Source organism: Mus caroli, unplaced genomic scaffold (assembly GCF_978045245.1).
Source record: "Mus caroli unplaced genomic scaffold, Mus_caroli_1 scaffold_4, whole genome shotgun sequence".
NCBI classification, from domain to species: domain Eukaryota; kingdom Metazoa; phylum Chordata; class Mammalia; order Rodentia; family Muridae; genus Mus; species Mus caroli.
The window spans coordinates 12,282,369-12,298,316 of record NW_028227259.1 but is presented as its reverse complement, the minus strand read 5'-3'; the positions used below and the strand labels follow the sequence as shown (position 1 = coordinate 12,298,316).

General features: G+C 37.2%; 1 protein-coding gene across 1 annotated transcript in view; it reads left to right on the top strand.

Moving 5' to 3' along the window:
• Positions 1 to 897: 897 nt before the first annotated feature.
• Sema3c (semaphorin 3C) overlaps positions 898 to 15,948 on the top strand; it is a 162,372-nt gene continuing 147,321 nt past the window's right edge. Inside the window, exons 1-2 of the mRNA XM_021161998.3 lie at positions 898 to 1,590; positions 3,483 to 3,623. Coding sequence (XP_021017657.1) covers positions 3,521 to 3,623 — 103 coding nt within the window. The 5' untranslated portion in view covers positions 898 to 1,590; positions 3,483 to 3,520. The remainder of the gene's footprint in view (positions 1,591 to 3,482; positions 3,624 to 15,948) is intronic.

Below are 15,948 nucleotides of genomic sequence, written 5' to 3'. Positions count from 1 at the left end.
ATCGCTCAAGTGATGAGTGATGTGGAGCCTTTTGTAGCATCTCTTGCCCATTCATGCTTGTTCTTTTGAGGGAATCTACTTAGGTTCCTTGTCCACTATGTACTTAGGTGTATACCGCAGAGATAGTCCACCTTAAAATGCAGACCATCACAGTCAGGTGAATCCTGCAACGATTATGAACTTCTTTAACTTGATTTTCATATATCTCAAATATATGGCAAAAATCAGACAATCCTATCTACTGAACATCAGAGGCGGTGTCTACATAGACACAAAGAAGATTCTGCCCTCTAATCACTAACTCCAGCAACTCTCCTTCTTGGGTCCGACTGAGCGGGGATTCTCTTTTGTAATCTTAGAGGTGTTTCCCGCGACAGCTTTGATAAGAATGTAAAGATTCTACTTCATTTAGTAAGGCAACTGAGGAAGTACACAGGAAATAAATTGCATTCAAGGGTCCCTCACACAGTGACACCTACTGGGCTGAAGCGCACAGTGATTTTTTTTTTTTTTTAAGCCTGCTCTGCTCAGTTTACAAGGAGTGAAAGTCTTTTCTTTTGATGTTCAATCATTTAATTCACTCTAGTCAGAAGAAGAACCCCCCTTCCACACACACACATCAAAGTCAGTTGCACAGCTTAACGAGTTTTCCTGAAAGCAGAGCTGCAAATAACTCGCCTGTGTGTAGATTTATGAGTCCCAAACAGCATTCTTGAAAACAAAACAAAAACGTGAAAATTCTTACAACTTCTGTTTTGGGAGTGTCCCGGAGAGGAAGGTGCTGGATATGATTCAGTGTGGAAAGGTCAGCATAATTACTGATTTCAGGACTTTAGGGAAACGCGGCAGGAAACAATAGTCAACAGATTACACTTCTGGGAAAGGGAGGTAGGTTACTCTCCTCTAGCTTTAGAAATTTTGCTTCAGGGTGAAGACAAGATCCGAGCCGGTTTAAAACGGTAACTCTTTGCCTTAAAAGGATGCAGGGAATCTTCCTCTGGCAAAACAACTGCTTTGCACTCGGATATTTACAGCCTAGCCAAGCCTGCATGCTTTTCAAGAGGCGCGCATAGCAAAACTGTCTGAGCGCGCTCAGCGACTGTTCACTGCGAAAGGCAGTGCTACGGAGAAGAGTCTAGCCTGTAGCAGAGCCTTCCCGCGCCGAGGCCAGCCTGTGCTCCGCCCTCAGGCTCGCCGCCACCGGCGGCCAGGCGCTCCCTGGGTGGGGCGGCGGCCCGTGCAGATGCGGCGGGCCACGCGGGGCCGCTGCTGCAGCCGGCTGGGCGGTGCGCCCGGGCAGCCTCAGCCGCGCGCCGCGTCGCTGTAATCGGACACCGAGCGCTCGCCCCCGGCGCCCGGCCACTTGCCATTCACTCCGTGGTGCGGGGTTGAGCGACGTGGAGAAGGGCTCCGGGTGCCCCGGCTCTGCCGCCCGGGATTCTGCTACAAAGAAACTCAGCACCGGCCGGCAGGAATTCCACCCTCCGGACTCACTAAGTCTTTAAAGGTCTTCTGGGGAAAGGACCTAGGGGACTGGAAATCCAAACCCGGAGCAAGTGGCTGACTTCTCCTGGATCTTTTCCCACCTCGGTAAGCCGGACTCAGATTTTCAGTCTTACTCAGTTACTGAAATAGAACTTTTCTGGGTCTGTGTACTGACTTGTTTTTCCTTTGGTGTGCTCAAGTCTGAGTATTTTCTTAGGAGCCCACGCGGCTCATGAGGAAAGCGCTCCGGGAGGAGCTGAGCCTGACTGGAGGCTGTGGCACCTGCCAAGACTTTAAGTTGCACCAGTGTCTTCTAAGGGGAAAAAATCGGTGGAAGCTACATAACATATTTATACTCTCGTATTTACTCATAATAGATGACCAAGCACTAGCCATCACTTTTAAGTGTGCGACTTAAAGGGACTAAGTTGTAAGGATTTGGGCGGGGGATGGCAGTCACAGCCCATCACTAGGTGGGACTGAAACTAGGGTATTCTGATAGATCAGAGCTGTCTGATCTTCCATGTCATCTAGGCGATGTTCTTCGCAATTTATGGAGCATATCTTTTTTTAGGAGAGGCATACCGGATTATGTACTGGTAATAGCAATATTTAAAAATGTACAAATGTTTCTAACTTGGTTAATAAACAGACTAAGGTTGGACATATTAATAGTATCCCTTCCCCCTGGTTTTAACTACTAAGTCAACAAATCCCAGGGGTAAAATTCTAAGGGAGAGTCACCCATAAAAATCAATTTTCTTCTAAGTTAATTTAGGGATGACAGGGTGAAGAGGTTGTGGAAGCAGGAAGAAACTGTTTCTTTTGAAAATTACCAACACAAACATCTCTAGGGTCTCCTCCATCTGTGTGGTAGAGGCAGAGAGTTTCATGTTGCACTCTTGCAGCATACGTGCTACCAATGAGACCAGTTTAGATTTTTCTTTGAGATTGCATTCTTTGTTTAATTGTCCTTTCCTTCTGTGCCAGAGAAACAGCCTTTTCAATTTTTAACCTCACTTCCTTATTGAATAGAATCAATAATGTATTTTCAATTTAAAAAGCTATATAGCACAAGATCTGTAAGGTTGCATTTCCAGACTAGACCTGCTTGTCATTTTACTGTATAATTACACTACATGAGAAGTGATGGGATTTGTGATGGCCAGTGGGGCTCATATAGGTTTGTTCTAACAGTACCTGGCCTCCCTTTATACTTAGACATTAGTTAATAGCTTATATTAATTTTATAGCTACAATTTTCAAACAAGAATATTGTCTCTTTGATTCATTGTTTGAAATTTTGATGGCGCACTCTTGGATGATTTACGTAAAATATGCCTTGGTGGATATGAGGCTGATTTATGTAAAATATGCCTTGATGGATATGGGGCTCCAGTGGATTACTCACCACGAGGTCATTGGTTTAAATTTGGCAGGAGTCCATGGTTACCTCATCTGCATCACTTAACCACTGCCTGGTCATCTGCATACACTGGCAGATAACTGATTGGGGTGATTTAATAATCAGGGATGGAGCACAGGTAGATTTATGTATGGAAACACTATTTCAGAGGCAATTAATCCAGAAGAATTAGTGAGCATGGAATGAATGGGTACCCATGAATAGGATGGTGGAATCTACTGTATTTATTAGGGAGAGTATTTTCAATCTTCAATACTCTGTCAGTATAATTGAATGGGTTCTATAGAGATGAGGTATTGAGATTCGTTGGAGGGAATCAATTAAGTTTTTTCAGATGCTTTGTTCTGCTTTGATGTCAGCATCATTTTTATGGGATGATAAAAGAATTGTCTGTTGCAAAGACTTTCAGACACAAATAAATTCAAAGGTTTCCATTTGAGAAGTAAAGTCATAGCACCTCCTACTGCTTGCTGACTGCAGACCTTAAGCTGCATTTCTCAAAGCTGTTATCTCTGGTTTACCAAAAAGTTAAAGAATATTCCACAAATCTCTTCTTATCTTTCCTCTAAAGGTATTTTCCCTTGGATATTAATTCCCAAATCAGAAGAAATGGCATTCCGGGCGATTTGTGTGTTGGTTGGAGTATTTATTTGTTCCATTTGTGTACGAGGATCTTCCCAGCCCCAAGCAAGAGTTTATTTAACATTTGATGGTAAGAAATTTGATAACACTTTCAAAAAACATTGTTGGAGGTCTTGTTTTTCTTTTTTCTTTCTTACTCAGATGAAAGCTTAACATACTGAAGAGATTCAAATCACATTATTTGGCTCTCAAAATATTACCAGGCTACTCTTTAAATGCCATGATATTTATTATTGGTTAACATTGCATTGGAGGAAGCATTTATGAAATGCGTGTGCTACCTTACGTTTTCCCCTTAAGTTTCATCTGGGTTGAACGCATATTCCAGGGAGATAATAAAGAGCTTAAAGTGTAGCATCTTCTATGTCATCTGGTTGTGCTGGAATGCAGCCCCTTCTCGACAAACTTCATAAATAGAATGGGCTACATGGGCTTTGTCACTGTAGTAACTCCAGTAAGTTCCAAGTTTTTGCTTCAAAACTGGAGTTGTTCTAAAGTTTGGGTTGTTTTTGGTTTTGTTTTTGTTTCTATTCCCCATGGTTGGTATTTTTTTCCTAGTGAGGTGAAAATTACATAAAAATATTCGGGACAGTGCATTGATTATTGTTGTATAAAACATTGTTTTCTTAAGCTTAGAAAAGTAATAATTTCAAATAGTGATTTATATAAAAAGCCATATGGTGCTTTGAGGGTGTGGTTACCAAATGTGTACATGAGGTTAATGTATACTGCTCTCATCCATTCTAGATGGGTGGTTGGGTTAGTAATGTAACCCATATTAACTTGGCAGATAAAATATGAACTAGATGAGAAATGTCTTCAGGACCATTTGTGTTTACGTTTCCAAGTTTTACACAAACCCTGTCATTGCATGTGCTTAGTTGCTTTCGATGAGGGTACTCTAAGGCCTTCACAGAGGAATTGCAGAAAGCACATTGATTGACACTTACCAGTCCTTTTTTCCCTTTCTTTTTACGTTCTTAAGTGCTCCCCTAAGGTCACCGTGAGCAACAGAGAAGCCATATTTAGAGCTTATTGAGTGTGAGCTTCTAATTGCACCTTTAACCTTTGTGCCTGACATTTACCCTTGAAACCATAGTCATGCTGTTTAGATGTGAAGAACAGGGGCAACAATAACTGCTTTGGAATCTTTCTACTTTTCTTGAATCACAGAAACATTTTACAGTTGTTTGTATTTTGTTTCTGAAGTTGACATTATCAATGCAGAGAAAGAAAGAAAGAAAGGAAAGAAAGAAAGAAAGAAAGAAAGAAAGAAAGAAAGAAAGAAAGAAAGAAAGAGAGAAAGAAAGACAGAGAGAAAGAAAGAGAGAAAGAGAGGGAGAAAGAGAGAGAAAGAAAGAAAGAGAGAAAGAAAAACGGAAGAAAGGAAGGAAGGAAGGAAGGAAAGAAGGAAGGAAGGAAAGAAAGAAGGAAAGAAACCTCAAGGAAAAGTATAATTACCTATATTTTTCTTACAGTGGAAGGAGATGACATGGTCTGGTAGACCAGTTATCTAAGGCTGGTCCCTTCTATGTCATTAACACTAACCCAGACTTTCTGTGTAAATGCAGGAGTCATTGCAACAAGTCATTAGTCACTTAAGATACTTCAGCAAATTTGTCTTTAAAGAAACAAGTACAATTTATGTTTTCCAGAAAAAGTTGTGTCTTTAGAAAACAGTGTCAGTACTCTATAGAGAATGTAAGTTATTATAGACTTTATATTGTATGTCTATTGCTTAAACAGTTTTAAATCAAAACAGATCCACAAAAGATAGGTTGCCCTAATGTGGGAGTTATGTAGACTATGGCATGGCAAAATAATCAACCTATAAATAAATAGTTCCTCACACTTGTTCATCTCAAAATTATTAGGACTCAACAGTTAGAATAGAATTACATACCATAGAGCCATCTTTCTAACTCCAATACTGATTTGAAAAGATATACCCACAAGAATAATCTAAATTAAATTCTTAACTTTTAAGATGATAGCTTCAAACATTCCTAAAATAAAGTCATAAATATTAATCAATATGTTATGAAAAATAACTTAAAGAAAAATAGTTAAAGTGTACAAGTTTCAATAATTAATTTAAGATCAAATTCTTGAGAGTTTACCATTTACCTAATTATCATGGATAAATTTCTTATTATTTAAGAGTTCCATTACTTTTAGTAACTATTTTAGAATAATGCAAAACAAGTTACAAAGTTTCCTCCAAAGTGTTTTTCATTCAGGTATTTTTTGAGACATTGTCTAACACTGTAGCTATGTGGGCTTGGAACCCATTGTGTAGCCCAGTCTAGTCTTGAACTTCTGATAATTCTCCTGATGCAGCATTATGACCATTGTAATTTTAGCCTTGATCTACAGCCACTAACTTTGAAAAGTTCATTCTTAACATCAAGGTATAAATGTTAGATGCAGGGTTGTGGGGTATATGATTGCATATTTATTTAAACACAAACCTAGGTCTTATTTTATATTTCAAATCTTTGGCACTATTTTTTGACCCTAAAGTCTGGAATTGGAAGGAATCCGAGGAAACTATCCTTGCATCAGACAGAGGTTTAGTTGTTTCACTGGTCTTGTGTCTGCAAGCCCTCTTTAGTACCTTGTCTGCTCCCTCTTTTGTCTTCTAATCTTCTCCCTCCCTGAACCTGGGTCTCCTGTCCGTCTCTTCTTGGCTAAAACATGATTAAAAACTGTTCAGACTTGTCATACTTGAACTCCAAGTAAACACTGGTGTCAATGTAAAGGTGTGTGAAAAAGAACTACCTTCAGCATCCACATTCCGTCCCTCCTTGCAGTGGAGTGATGGAGTGATAACATTTGGAGAACTGTGATTGACTGGCTGGCTTTCTATGTTGATCTAGTGCAGGTCAAGGAGATGGCTATCAGTCCTACCTGGAATGTATGTCAGATGATGTAAATTACTTACATTCCTGCTAGATGAATCCTTTATATTATTAAATGGAGACTTCTATTAGATACTTTGTAAGTTTTACAATTCTTATTTTATTCTGAATATCTTTGAAACACATAGAAATGTTCTGCCAGTGCTATTTGGACTGATTATTGTTGCCTTAAAAACCAATAAGATACACAGATTCAGATTTCCTTGCTTTATTTATGTTGATCCTTTTTTGTCCATATCAAAAATATTACAATCAGTAAGGATTTTGTGGAAAGAGGTAAATACCCGTGTTCAAGGAGAGAGCCTAGTATACTAGGCAAAGCCTTGTAAAAAGTTCTGTCTTCTCCCCAGAGGTATTCTATTATATATTATTTCCGGAAATTAGTGACTTGATAAAATGAATCAGCTATCTTTAAATGTTTAAGAAAATGTTTCTGTGCTTCAGATAATGTTTCCATATTGAATTATATAAATCCAATTATTGTGGTAAATGGTTTAAATATTATTTCTTTTTGAAAACAAAATATAGTCTTAAAAATAAAAGTTATTTATCATATTTCATTTTATCTTTCCTTAGTCTGTAGGGTCTGTAGTAATGTTCTCCACTTCATTCCTGAGATAAGCACCGTGTACACATAGTATGTCTTAGTTGATTAGCTATCTCTTTAAATATGCAGAATTAAAATTTTTTTCTCATGTTTTCTGTTAAATAATCATTAATTTATCCACTAAAATTTACTATGAATTATTTTTTTCATATTGAACATTGTTCAATATGTTTTTCTGTTGGAAAATTCCTTGCATAGAAGCTCACCTAATGGAATTTAGTTCTTTCTTCTAGTATTTTTATTCATGCTATATATTTTTCTTAAATGTCTACCACAGACTTTGTTAACGTGCATTTATTCAGTCAGTTTTTTTTTCTTATTTGCTTAGCTATTTCTTCATTTTACCTCTATATTGGTGATTCATCAATATTTGCATTTAAAAAATATTTTTGTAGATTTCTGACTTAATTTCCTGAAAGAACACATATTGTGTGTTCACAATTATGCAAAATTTATTTAAACATTTTATAACAGAATTTGGTCTATATTGAAAATAATGTATATTCTGCTTTTACTGCACAAGGTATATGAAGAAACACAAGTAGAACTAGATGGTTAATAATGTTTTTATATACTTATTTATTTTCTATCTATTTGTTTTTCAATTGCTAGCAGAAGCAGATGGACTCTTAAACTATGTATCTGTGTGTTTCTCCTTCATATTCTGTCAGGTTTTGTTTCAGGTCTTTTGTTTCCATTTTTATACTGACATATTTTGAAGAACTGTCCTCTTCAACTGTTGAATACATTTCTACTATGAAGCATCTCTGATTAGCTCTAGTAAAAGTATCACATACAGTTGTGATGTGTATGACATTTACCTTTGTATAAAGTAAAAATACCATAATTCATTTATAATTAAGTAAGGGATATTCATTATACATTCTATGATTTGATAATATGAAAATATTTGGACATATATTTAAATAGGCATATATGTATATATATGTGTATATATACATATGCATATATATACTAATAGCCAAATTCCTTTAAAGATGGCTGTAGTTTAAGCAAATTCCTTTAAAGATGGCTGTAGTTTAGCTAAGGTATTGTATGATAGAAAGATATCAAAACTTATTTTAATTCAAGATTCACTCATTACCATGAATATCTGTTTCTAGAGTGGCAGTTAGGGCTCACCACAAACAAGGAGCTGCTCCCTGACATCATGATAATATCAATTATATGTATGAAAATTGTCTATGAAAAATGAGTAAATTTCCATATATATACTTTAGAACCTCATATATATCTTCTGATATATATTATGCAAAATATATATATATGGGGGGTTTTTTGGTTGGTTTGGTTTGGGTTGGGTTTTTTTTTTTGTTGTTGTTGTTTTGTTTTGTTTTTGTTTTTTTGAGACAGTATTTCTCTGTATAGCCCTGCCCTGGCTGTCCTGGAACTCACTCTGTAGACCAGGCTGGACTTGAACTCAGAAATCCACTTGCCTCTGTCTCCTTAAGTGCTGGGATTAAAGGTGTGCGCCACCACTGCCCGGCTATATGTGGTTTTAAAGTTTTAGATATTTTTCATATCAAATGTGAATATATTGAAATCCCGAAATATTTGCCTTTGGAATGCGTTCAGTATAGAGAACTGAAAAGGGATCCAGCTTCAGCCTCACTGTGGCTTAGTCCTTAGAATAATGACTTTGATGTGAGCTTATGGGGACATGTATTATTGTTACATCAAAATAACAAACTTTAAGTAGCTATGTTTTACCACTGAGGGGTAGCTGAGATTATTAAGGTGGCTCAGTAGAGACAATCTCTTACTAAAGACATCACTATGCCCTGTGTCACGGCCCACTCCTTTACGCTGAGCACTCTTAAGACAGAAGCTTGTAAATCCGAGGGAATTCAGGGCCACCCTGATTTATAGATGAGTTCTAGGACAAACAGGACTACATAGTGATACCCTGTCTTGAAAAATGTACAAAAGAAAAAGAAATAATTTACTCACATGGAGGTTTTCTGGCCTCAGAAAACATGTAAATTACCAAGCACTACCTAAAACATAATACTAAGTGCTAAGGCATCTCTTTTGCTGAATGTATTCTTATGTCAAGGAAATAATATCTTAAACTAAATAGTATAAGACTAAGTTGGTCTAAATAAGCCATCGAAATCATTCTGTCTGTCAGTCATCTCCTTCTATTGGCTGAAGTTTAGCTGTCTCTTCACATTTTCTTTTGGCTTAAAATTCATAACTATCAAGGTACTCATGAAAAAACAGATGGTAGAGAAGTTGACTATATGAGTCTGTAATTCATTGCTGGTCTCTGCTCACTAGAATAGCAGACATCCCACTGGAAGATTGCTTTTTAAACATCAGCTACTGATTATGTTACGTGGACCTCAGAAAGGAAATGGCACTCACAGGATTGAAACTCCCTGAGGATTTCCTATTTCATATCTTTTTCTTTGCTAACACTGACAAATCTTCCAGCTCAAGCCTAAGTCTCACCACTAGATAAGAATGCAACTGGCTTCAATGCACAGAGGTGATTGAAGGCAAGTTCAGAGTTTGGAAACAGGAGCATAAAGGGTAGGGACAAACCTTGCCTCGGACCCTTGATTTACTCTTCACTCTGTCTTCCTTTTTGCCTTTTTATCCACTGCTGAATATTCAGTAATAAGCTGTGAAAGTCCTCAGGCCATGAATAGTATGCAAATGAGAGAATTTCACTTTGGATTAAAAAAGACAAAACATCTTTTATCTTATACTATCTGCCTCGTTTGACAAGCACCTCAGTTAATTAAGCAACACATAAAAGGACCCTGGAGAATTAGTGAGCCACATGCAAAGCTGGAAGAACTGTTATTGGATAATAAACTGAAAATAATGAATTAGTTTTTCATGAACTCCGCTAACATTGACATTAGCAGGCACAGTTGTTGAAAACAGATTGTCTTGTGGTTACCCCGAGAGATAAAAATAAAGCCGGTTGTTCCTGATTTCTCCATTCATTCGGAGAATGCTCATTGTGGATGCAATAAATCTGAAGTTTTTCCTTCTCAGGAAAGCAGGGGACTGCGGTGCCTTTGTAGGCTCCTTCCAGAAGCCTAAGTTAAGTGCCATTTAAGGATCTTGCTCACCTGCAATTTTTGTAATGAACCCAAACTCAACAAGGGGCCCAGAATAAATAAAAAAAAATACTTAACTCTTTCTTTCATGACAATGTTACTGATAAATGCAAATGTGGGTCAGATGTCACTAAGACAGAACACTGAGAAGGGTAACTCTAGGATTTAATGTAAAACAGCATGTTGAGATCAATTAAAAGATGAGGAGATGAGAGAAAAAGAGCAGAAACCCAGTTTTTCCTGTCTATGACTATAGGAGTCTGGCAAGCTCACATAGAGTCAATCTCATTCATAAGCCTGAATTGAAGAGAAGAAATTTAAGTTCAGGTATTACAAAGGATGACTTGAAAAATATTAGAATGGAAATAATTTCTATGATATGCTATTTATATATTCTCAGAAATACTTAGGATGTATTTGAAAGTCTGTGTATTATTCTTGAAAGCATTATTTTTATTCTTGGCAAATTTCCTCAGATTCTATTAAATCTTGTTCTGATATCAAAATATGAGGTTATGATATTATGCCAGTATAAAAGTACATAATGCCCCAAAGGGATGGAGAGGGAGTGTCTCAGATCAGACAGGTAGAATTTTGTCTTTTACTCTTCTTCTTAATTCTGAATTTTTTGTCTTCTATGTTGATAAAAAACTGTTTAGTAATTTGTATTTATTTTATAGCAGCTATCATTAACGTGGTCTCTATTGCAGGAAATATTCTATATAGTGTGTGGTACTTCGTGTTACTCTAAAAATACTGTATGGTAAGCAATATTTCTAGCCTCAAAATGCAGATCAGAAAATTAAGTACCTGGCTTGATATCCTAGGAATACAAAGGGAACATATTAAAATAGAAGTTGTCATGTCAGACTGGAGAGCTCTGGAGAGCTGGAACCATTTCTACAAACACTTGTAGAATTAGTTCCAGGACCTACTAAAATCAAAACGAAGATGGCATTTCATAAAACTCGCTCTCTCCCATTACGTCAGAGAATAACACAGCCCACTGCAGAGTCCAACAGGTTGAAGTGGAACAGAGAAAGTCAGGATAGGAAGATCAAAAATATTATGCATACAGTGTGAGCAAATTGCTCAGTGCTCTACACAGCTCAGAGGGTAGTCGTGGATCACAGTAACCTATTTATTCCAAGTATTCCAATACACAGATCTGATGGGCCTGTGGAACAGTTCAGTGAAAAGCATGTGCCAAAGAGCCTGAGTTTAATTTGTATCATTAAGTCAAATGACCCTGCATGCAGAAACTACCGAGATATGGGAGCCAGAAAAGAAGAGAGCTAAAGGGTTTTTGCTGTTCCTTGAAATGGCAAACCACTATGAAGTACCTGTGAATCCTTCTCCAGAACATAGATGTTTGTTTGCTGTGGGAAAGATCTGGTATTGTGACTGGGAGAGGAAGCAGAGCTCAGGTGAAAGTACTCTATGGAAAAACGTATCATTTACTCTCATCATTTGTCTTGGAGAGTGATCAAGGGACATTCCGGAGGGTCATGCGTCTTATGCTTTCTCGTAAAGAAATAGTGATGCTCATGCCATCTTCACAGACCTGCAGCGTTGCCTAAGAACCAGAATTTGCCTAGTTTTCCCACTTCCTCCACATGTTTTATTGGAGGACCCCTAAGAACACTATCCTTTTTGTTTTCATCCCATGACTATGAACAAAAATGATTCATAAACGATTGGGTGAAGATGCTTCACATCCCCGAGAAGATCCCAACACTCCTTTGCTTTCTGAACTTTTATATTTGGATTAGGGCTGCTTCAGTTGTCAAAGAGAACACACTACAAAGGGAAGAGAAGAGAGGTGAGACGGTTGCTAACACAGAGGACCAGCTGGCAAGAAAAGTCCAGGACAGGCAGAGCCCAGGGCTTAGCTATGTGCTATTTTAGGTCAGGGAGCAATGTGCTGAGCTATAAAAATGGCAAGTCCTCTCTTCACATCCAAGGGGCAGGCTTCTCCTCAGCCATCATTTCAAGCCTCCCTTCTTATCCAGTAGGAATTTACAGCCTTGGAGAACTCAAGGTTAATGCATGAATTCTGCAGAGTGCATTCTCCTTTTTGAAGAATTCCATGTTATCTCTTCTGTTACAGAATTTCTCTGCACAGAGGCCCTAAGAGACTGAGTCATTGCTCACCTCACACAGCTTGATAGTAGTTCTGAGAGTACTAGAGGATGGAAAAGCATAAGAAGAAGATTAATCATAAGCAGAACATGAGCCAAAGCAGAGGCACTCTACAAATCAAGGCACTAAATCCAAAGAAATAGCAGACCATGAATATGAATGTTAACAAGCTTAACTCATGATATTTTCTCTAAAGTGTACACAACACTTAGCTTCATTATATCTTAATTTTTAAATTAACTTTAATTATATTAAAATTTTAATTAGATCTTGATTTTTATATTTTAAGGCAACTACACAACAGATTTTTATCTTAGTTATCTAATTAATTTATTTACAGTACTAAAATCAAACCCAGAGTCTCAGTTGACTTGAGAAGCATTACACAACTGACCTATGTACCCATAGACCCAGGCCAGTAACATTGGAAATAATTTTATATAGCAAACATATTTCTCTTAAAGAGATTTCTAAGACTGAGACAAATCAACTATCATATTCATTACTTTAAAAAGATTAATCATTCTTTTATATCATATGCCCTTCTAAAAATTATTTAATTTTTGAGATAATAATGTAATTGCATTATTTTTCCATTTCCTTCCCTCCCAGTCTCTCCCATATCCCTCTCCTTGACCTTTTTTACATTCATTGCCTCTTTTTTGGTTAACTGTTGTGACACCACCAAACACTCATATCCATGTATAGTCCTAAATTTCAAAGTAAAATATGTTCAGTCTGTGTATGTCATGTAGGCTTCAACCTTACACATGCTAATTATTTACATTTATATTCTTTAATTTGTGGAAATTAATTAGAATTCCTCGCTTGTCTTTTCCATGTTGCTGCTCTTGTAATCAGGTTAATTTGATGTGCTCCATGTATTAGAATTCAGGTTTCCCATCACCAGTTTGTAGATGATTCTTCCTACATATTAAGTGCATCTTCCATACTGACTTGAAGTGATGCCAGTAAATGCTAAGTATTATGGACTAGCAGGTGAAGCACTAATAATAAAGTATAAAAATGACAAATACCTCAGTATTTGTCAGTATTATATAATGCAGTGCCCAAGGTCTTTCTGGCAGAGAGAGATCAAAGAAATTAAAGGGATATGATTTTACAGAAAACAATATCTATGATCTAAGAGGAAGTGCAGAATATTGACCTATCAAAATAAAAATTTGACTCAGTGTCAGGTTAACCATACTAAAAAAGCGCCTGACAGATTATTTCATCAAGCATCTTTCTTAAGATCAAATCTTTACTGTCTAAAAAAGTGAATGAATCTTGGAGAATGGTTCTGTATCCGAACATAAATGATATGGTTTAAATTAAGAGTCTGGGGGAAAAAACACATTTTAGTTTAGCACCCAGGAACAGACTGTTGATCTGGGAGCTGGCTTACCAGGTAAAGACACTTCCTGTCAAGCCTGACACTCAATCTCTTGAACCTACATGGTGGAAGAGAAGAAGTGACTCCCACAAGATATCTTTGATCTGTACACTCTGTGCTCTCCCAGTGACACATGTGTGCCTCTCTGTGCTCTTGTCTCTGTCTCTTTCGCTCTCTCTCTCTCACACACAAATATATGTAATATAAAATCTTTATAGAACAATAATACTCTGTTGAAAATAAAGAGAAAAACAAATTCTGACAACCAAACACTAATTACAGTAAGCCCATGGGAGGAAAATGATGTAAATTATTCTTTAATTTGAAAACAATCATTGGAAGATTTAATTTGTGTCATTGGGCAATCAGACACATCACCATCCTTTGAACACCATCATTGTGTATCTGTATCTAAAAGTCGTAGAAAAAGAATGGGAAGAAATTGGAGTCTCGCTGCCATTTTACAGGAATGTGAGTTTGAAAATAACCATTCTTTATAGAGTCAGTCTCTCTGGCCTCAAGAGCTTCCAATTTTGTTGATCCTTCTAGCCAGATTGTCGCTCTATAAATATAAGCATATGGGCTCCTTTCCCTTTCCCTCAACAGTAATACTGGGGACATTTCAGGAGACCAGAACGTTGAACTGGAATAAAACAATGAGTGTATTATCATCACCAAAAGAGCATTTTGAATTTTATTAGAAGAAACCAATTAAGATGTTATTTTCAAGCAAAGAGCTTGGCATGGCTTCAGAAAATTACTTTCCAGAGTCAGGCAGGGGCTTAGCTGGCACAGAGAGCCAATCTTGCTTAGAGTTTTGACAGCATTAATGCACATGCCACTGGGCTTTTCTTCTTTAAGCTGATTCTCCTAAAAGCCATGCTTCCTGCCACTGTTCTACATAATTGCCTCAATTCCAATTTCCATTAGTCCAGCAAACCTGCTGCTACTATAGTTGCAAGGCCTCTGTGTGAAAATCTAATTATACAAAACCTTTTTCAAGGCAGTCTGCTAATACCCATGATATAGCTATATTTTGAGTTTCTGATATATTAAACAGGATAAAGAATAATTGTTTATGCCATTTTTGTATTCCTTGTTATTCATTTAATCATTTTGACAGCAGTAGTGTAATGACTTGTCTATTATAGAATAAAAATGCACTTGGTGGCTTTATTTGGACACATAAAAATGGTACACGTGGATTAGCTGCAGGGCATTGAAACATTTGAATCAGAAACTAAAGGACATGATTACCTTCTTTCTGGTTATGTTCATAAGGTCTGTGTCTCCTTTAGATCTGCTTACTTTCACATTTGCTTCCTAGAAACTTGGTCATAAGCCACGTTTGTTTGGTATAGTGGGTGAAGAGCTTACCATATGAGCATCAGGAATGGAGTTAGTCCCCTAACATCCATAAGAATGATGGGTATGTAGAAGGATCAGTTAGCAATGCCAGCATTTAGGAGACAAAGACAGGATATTCCTATTCCTAGCTAGCTAGACAGACTAGACAACCTATTCTGCTAGAGACCCACAGTCATTACCTAAGGTGGAAAGTGATGGAGGACAACAGCTCCCAACAACCTCTAGCCTACACAAACACACACCAACATAGACATGTACAACTGGATATACATGGGAACATGCATACACATCCATGCACAGACATGCCTATAAATGTAGACATTTAAATGCAATGTACACTTACTTATGTAATGAAGGATGCTTGGTTTGCTATAGCTTTTTGTTTATTTGTGTATGAGTGTTGACATAATGGGAGACAAAGATGATCATGCTGACCATGACATTATTTTTAGGATCACAAAAATCTCAGCCTCCCTTCTTTTAGCAGGAATGGAGTTAGAGGAAGTTATGTGCTAAGATGTGCTATTTAGTCACATTTGGAAATCAATATCAGTGCCAAGTGGCATTTCAGTGAAATTTCCTCTAAGATGACTGGTTTCCAAATTTCACAGTCGATATATGCAACTAAGACAGAATTTAAAACACTTTCTAATACTGATTCTGAGGTGGGGAAAAGGACATAAAGAGAAAGGGGATATTAGAATTTTAATACCTGCAGGTAACTTTGCCGAAGCTCACTGCCCAGACATTTCCAGGTAATGTACTAATAGTCTGGCACATCCATGTAGATCTCATTCACTTCAAATTGGAGACTAGAAAATACAATTGAGTAGATTGTCAGAAACGTAAAGATCAATATGAGAAAA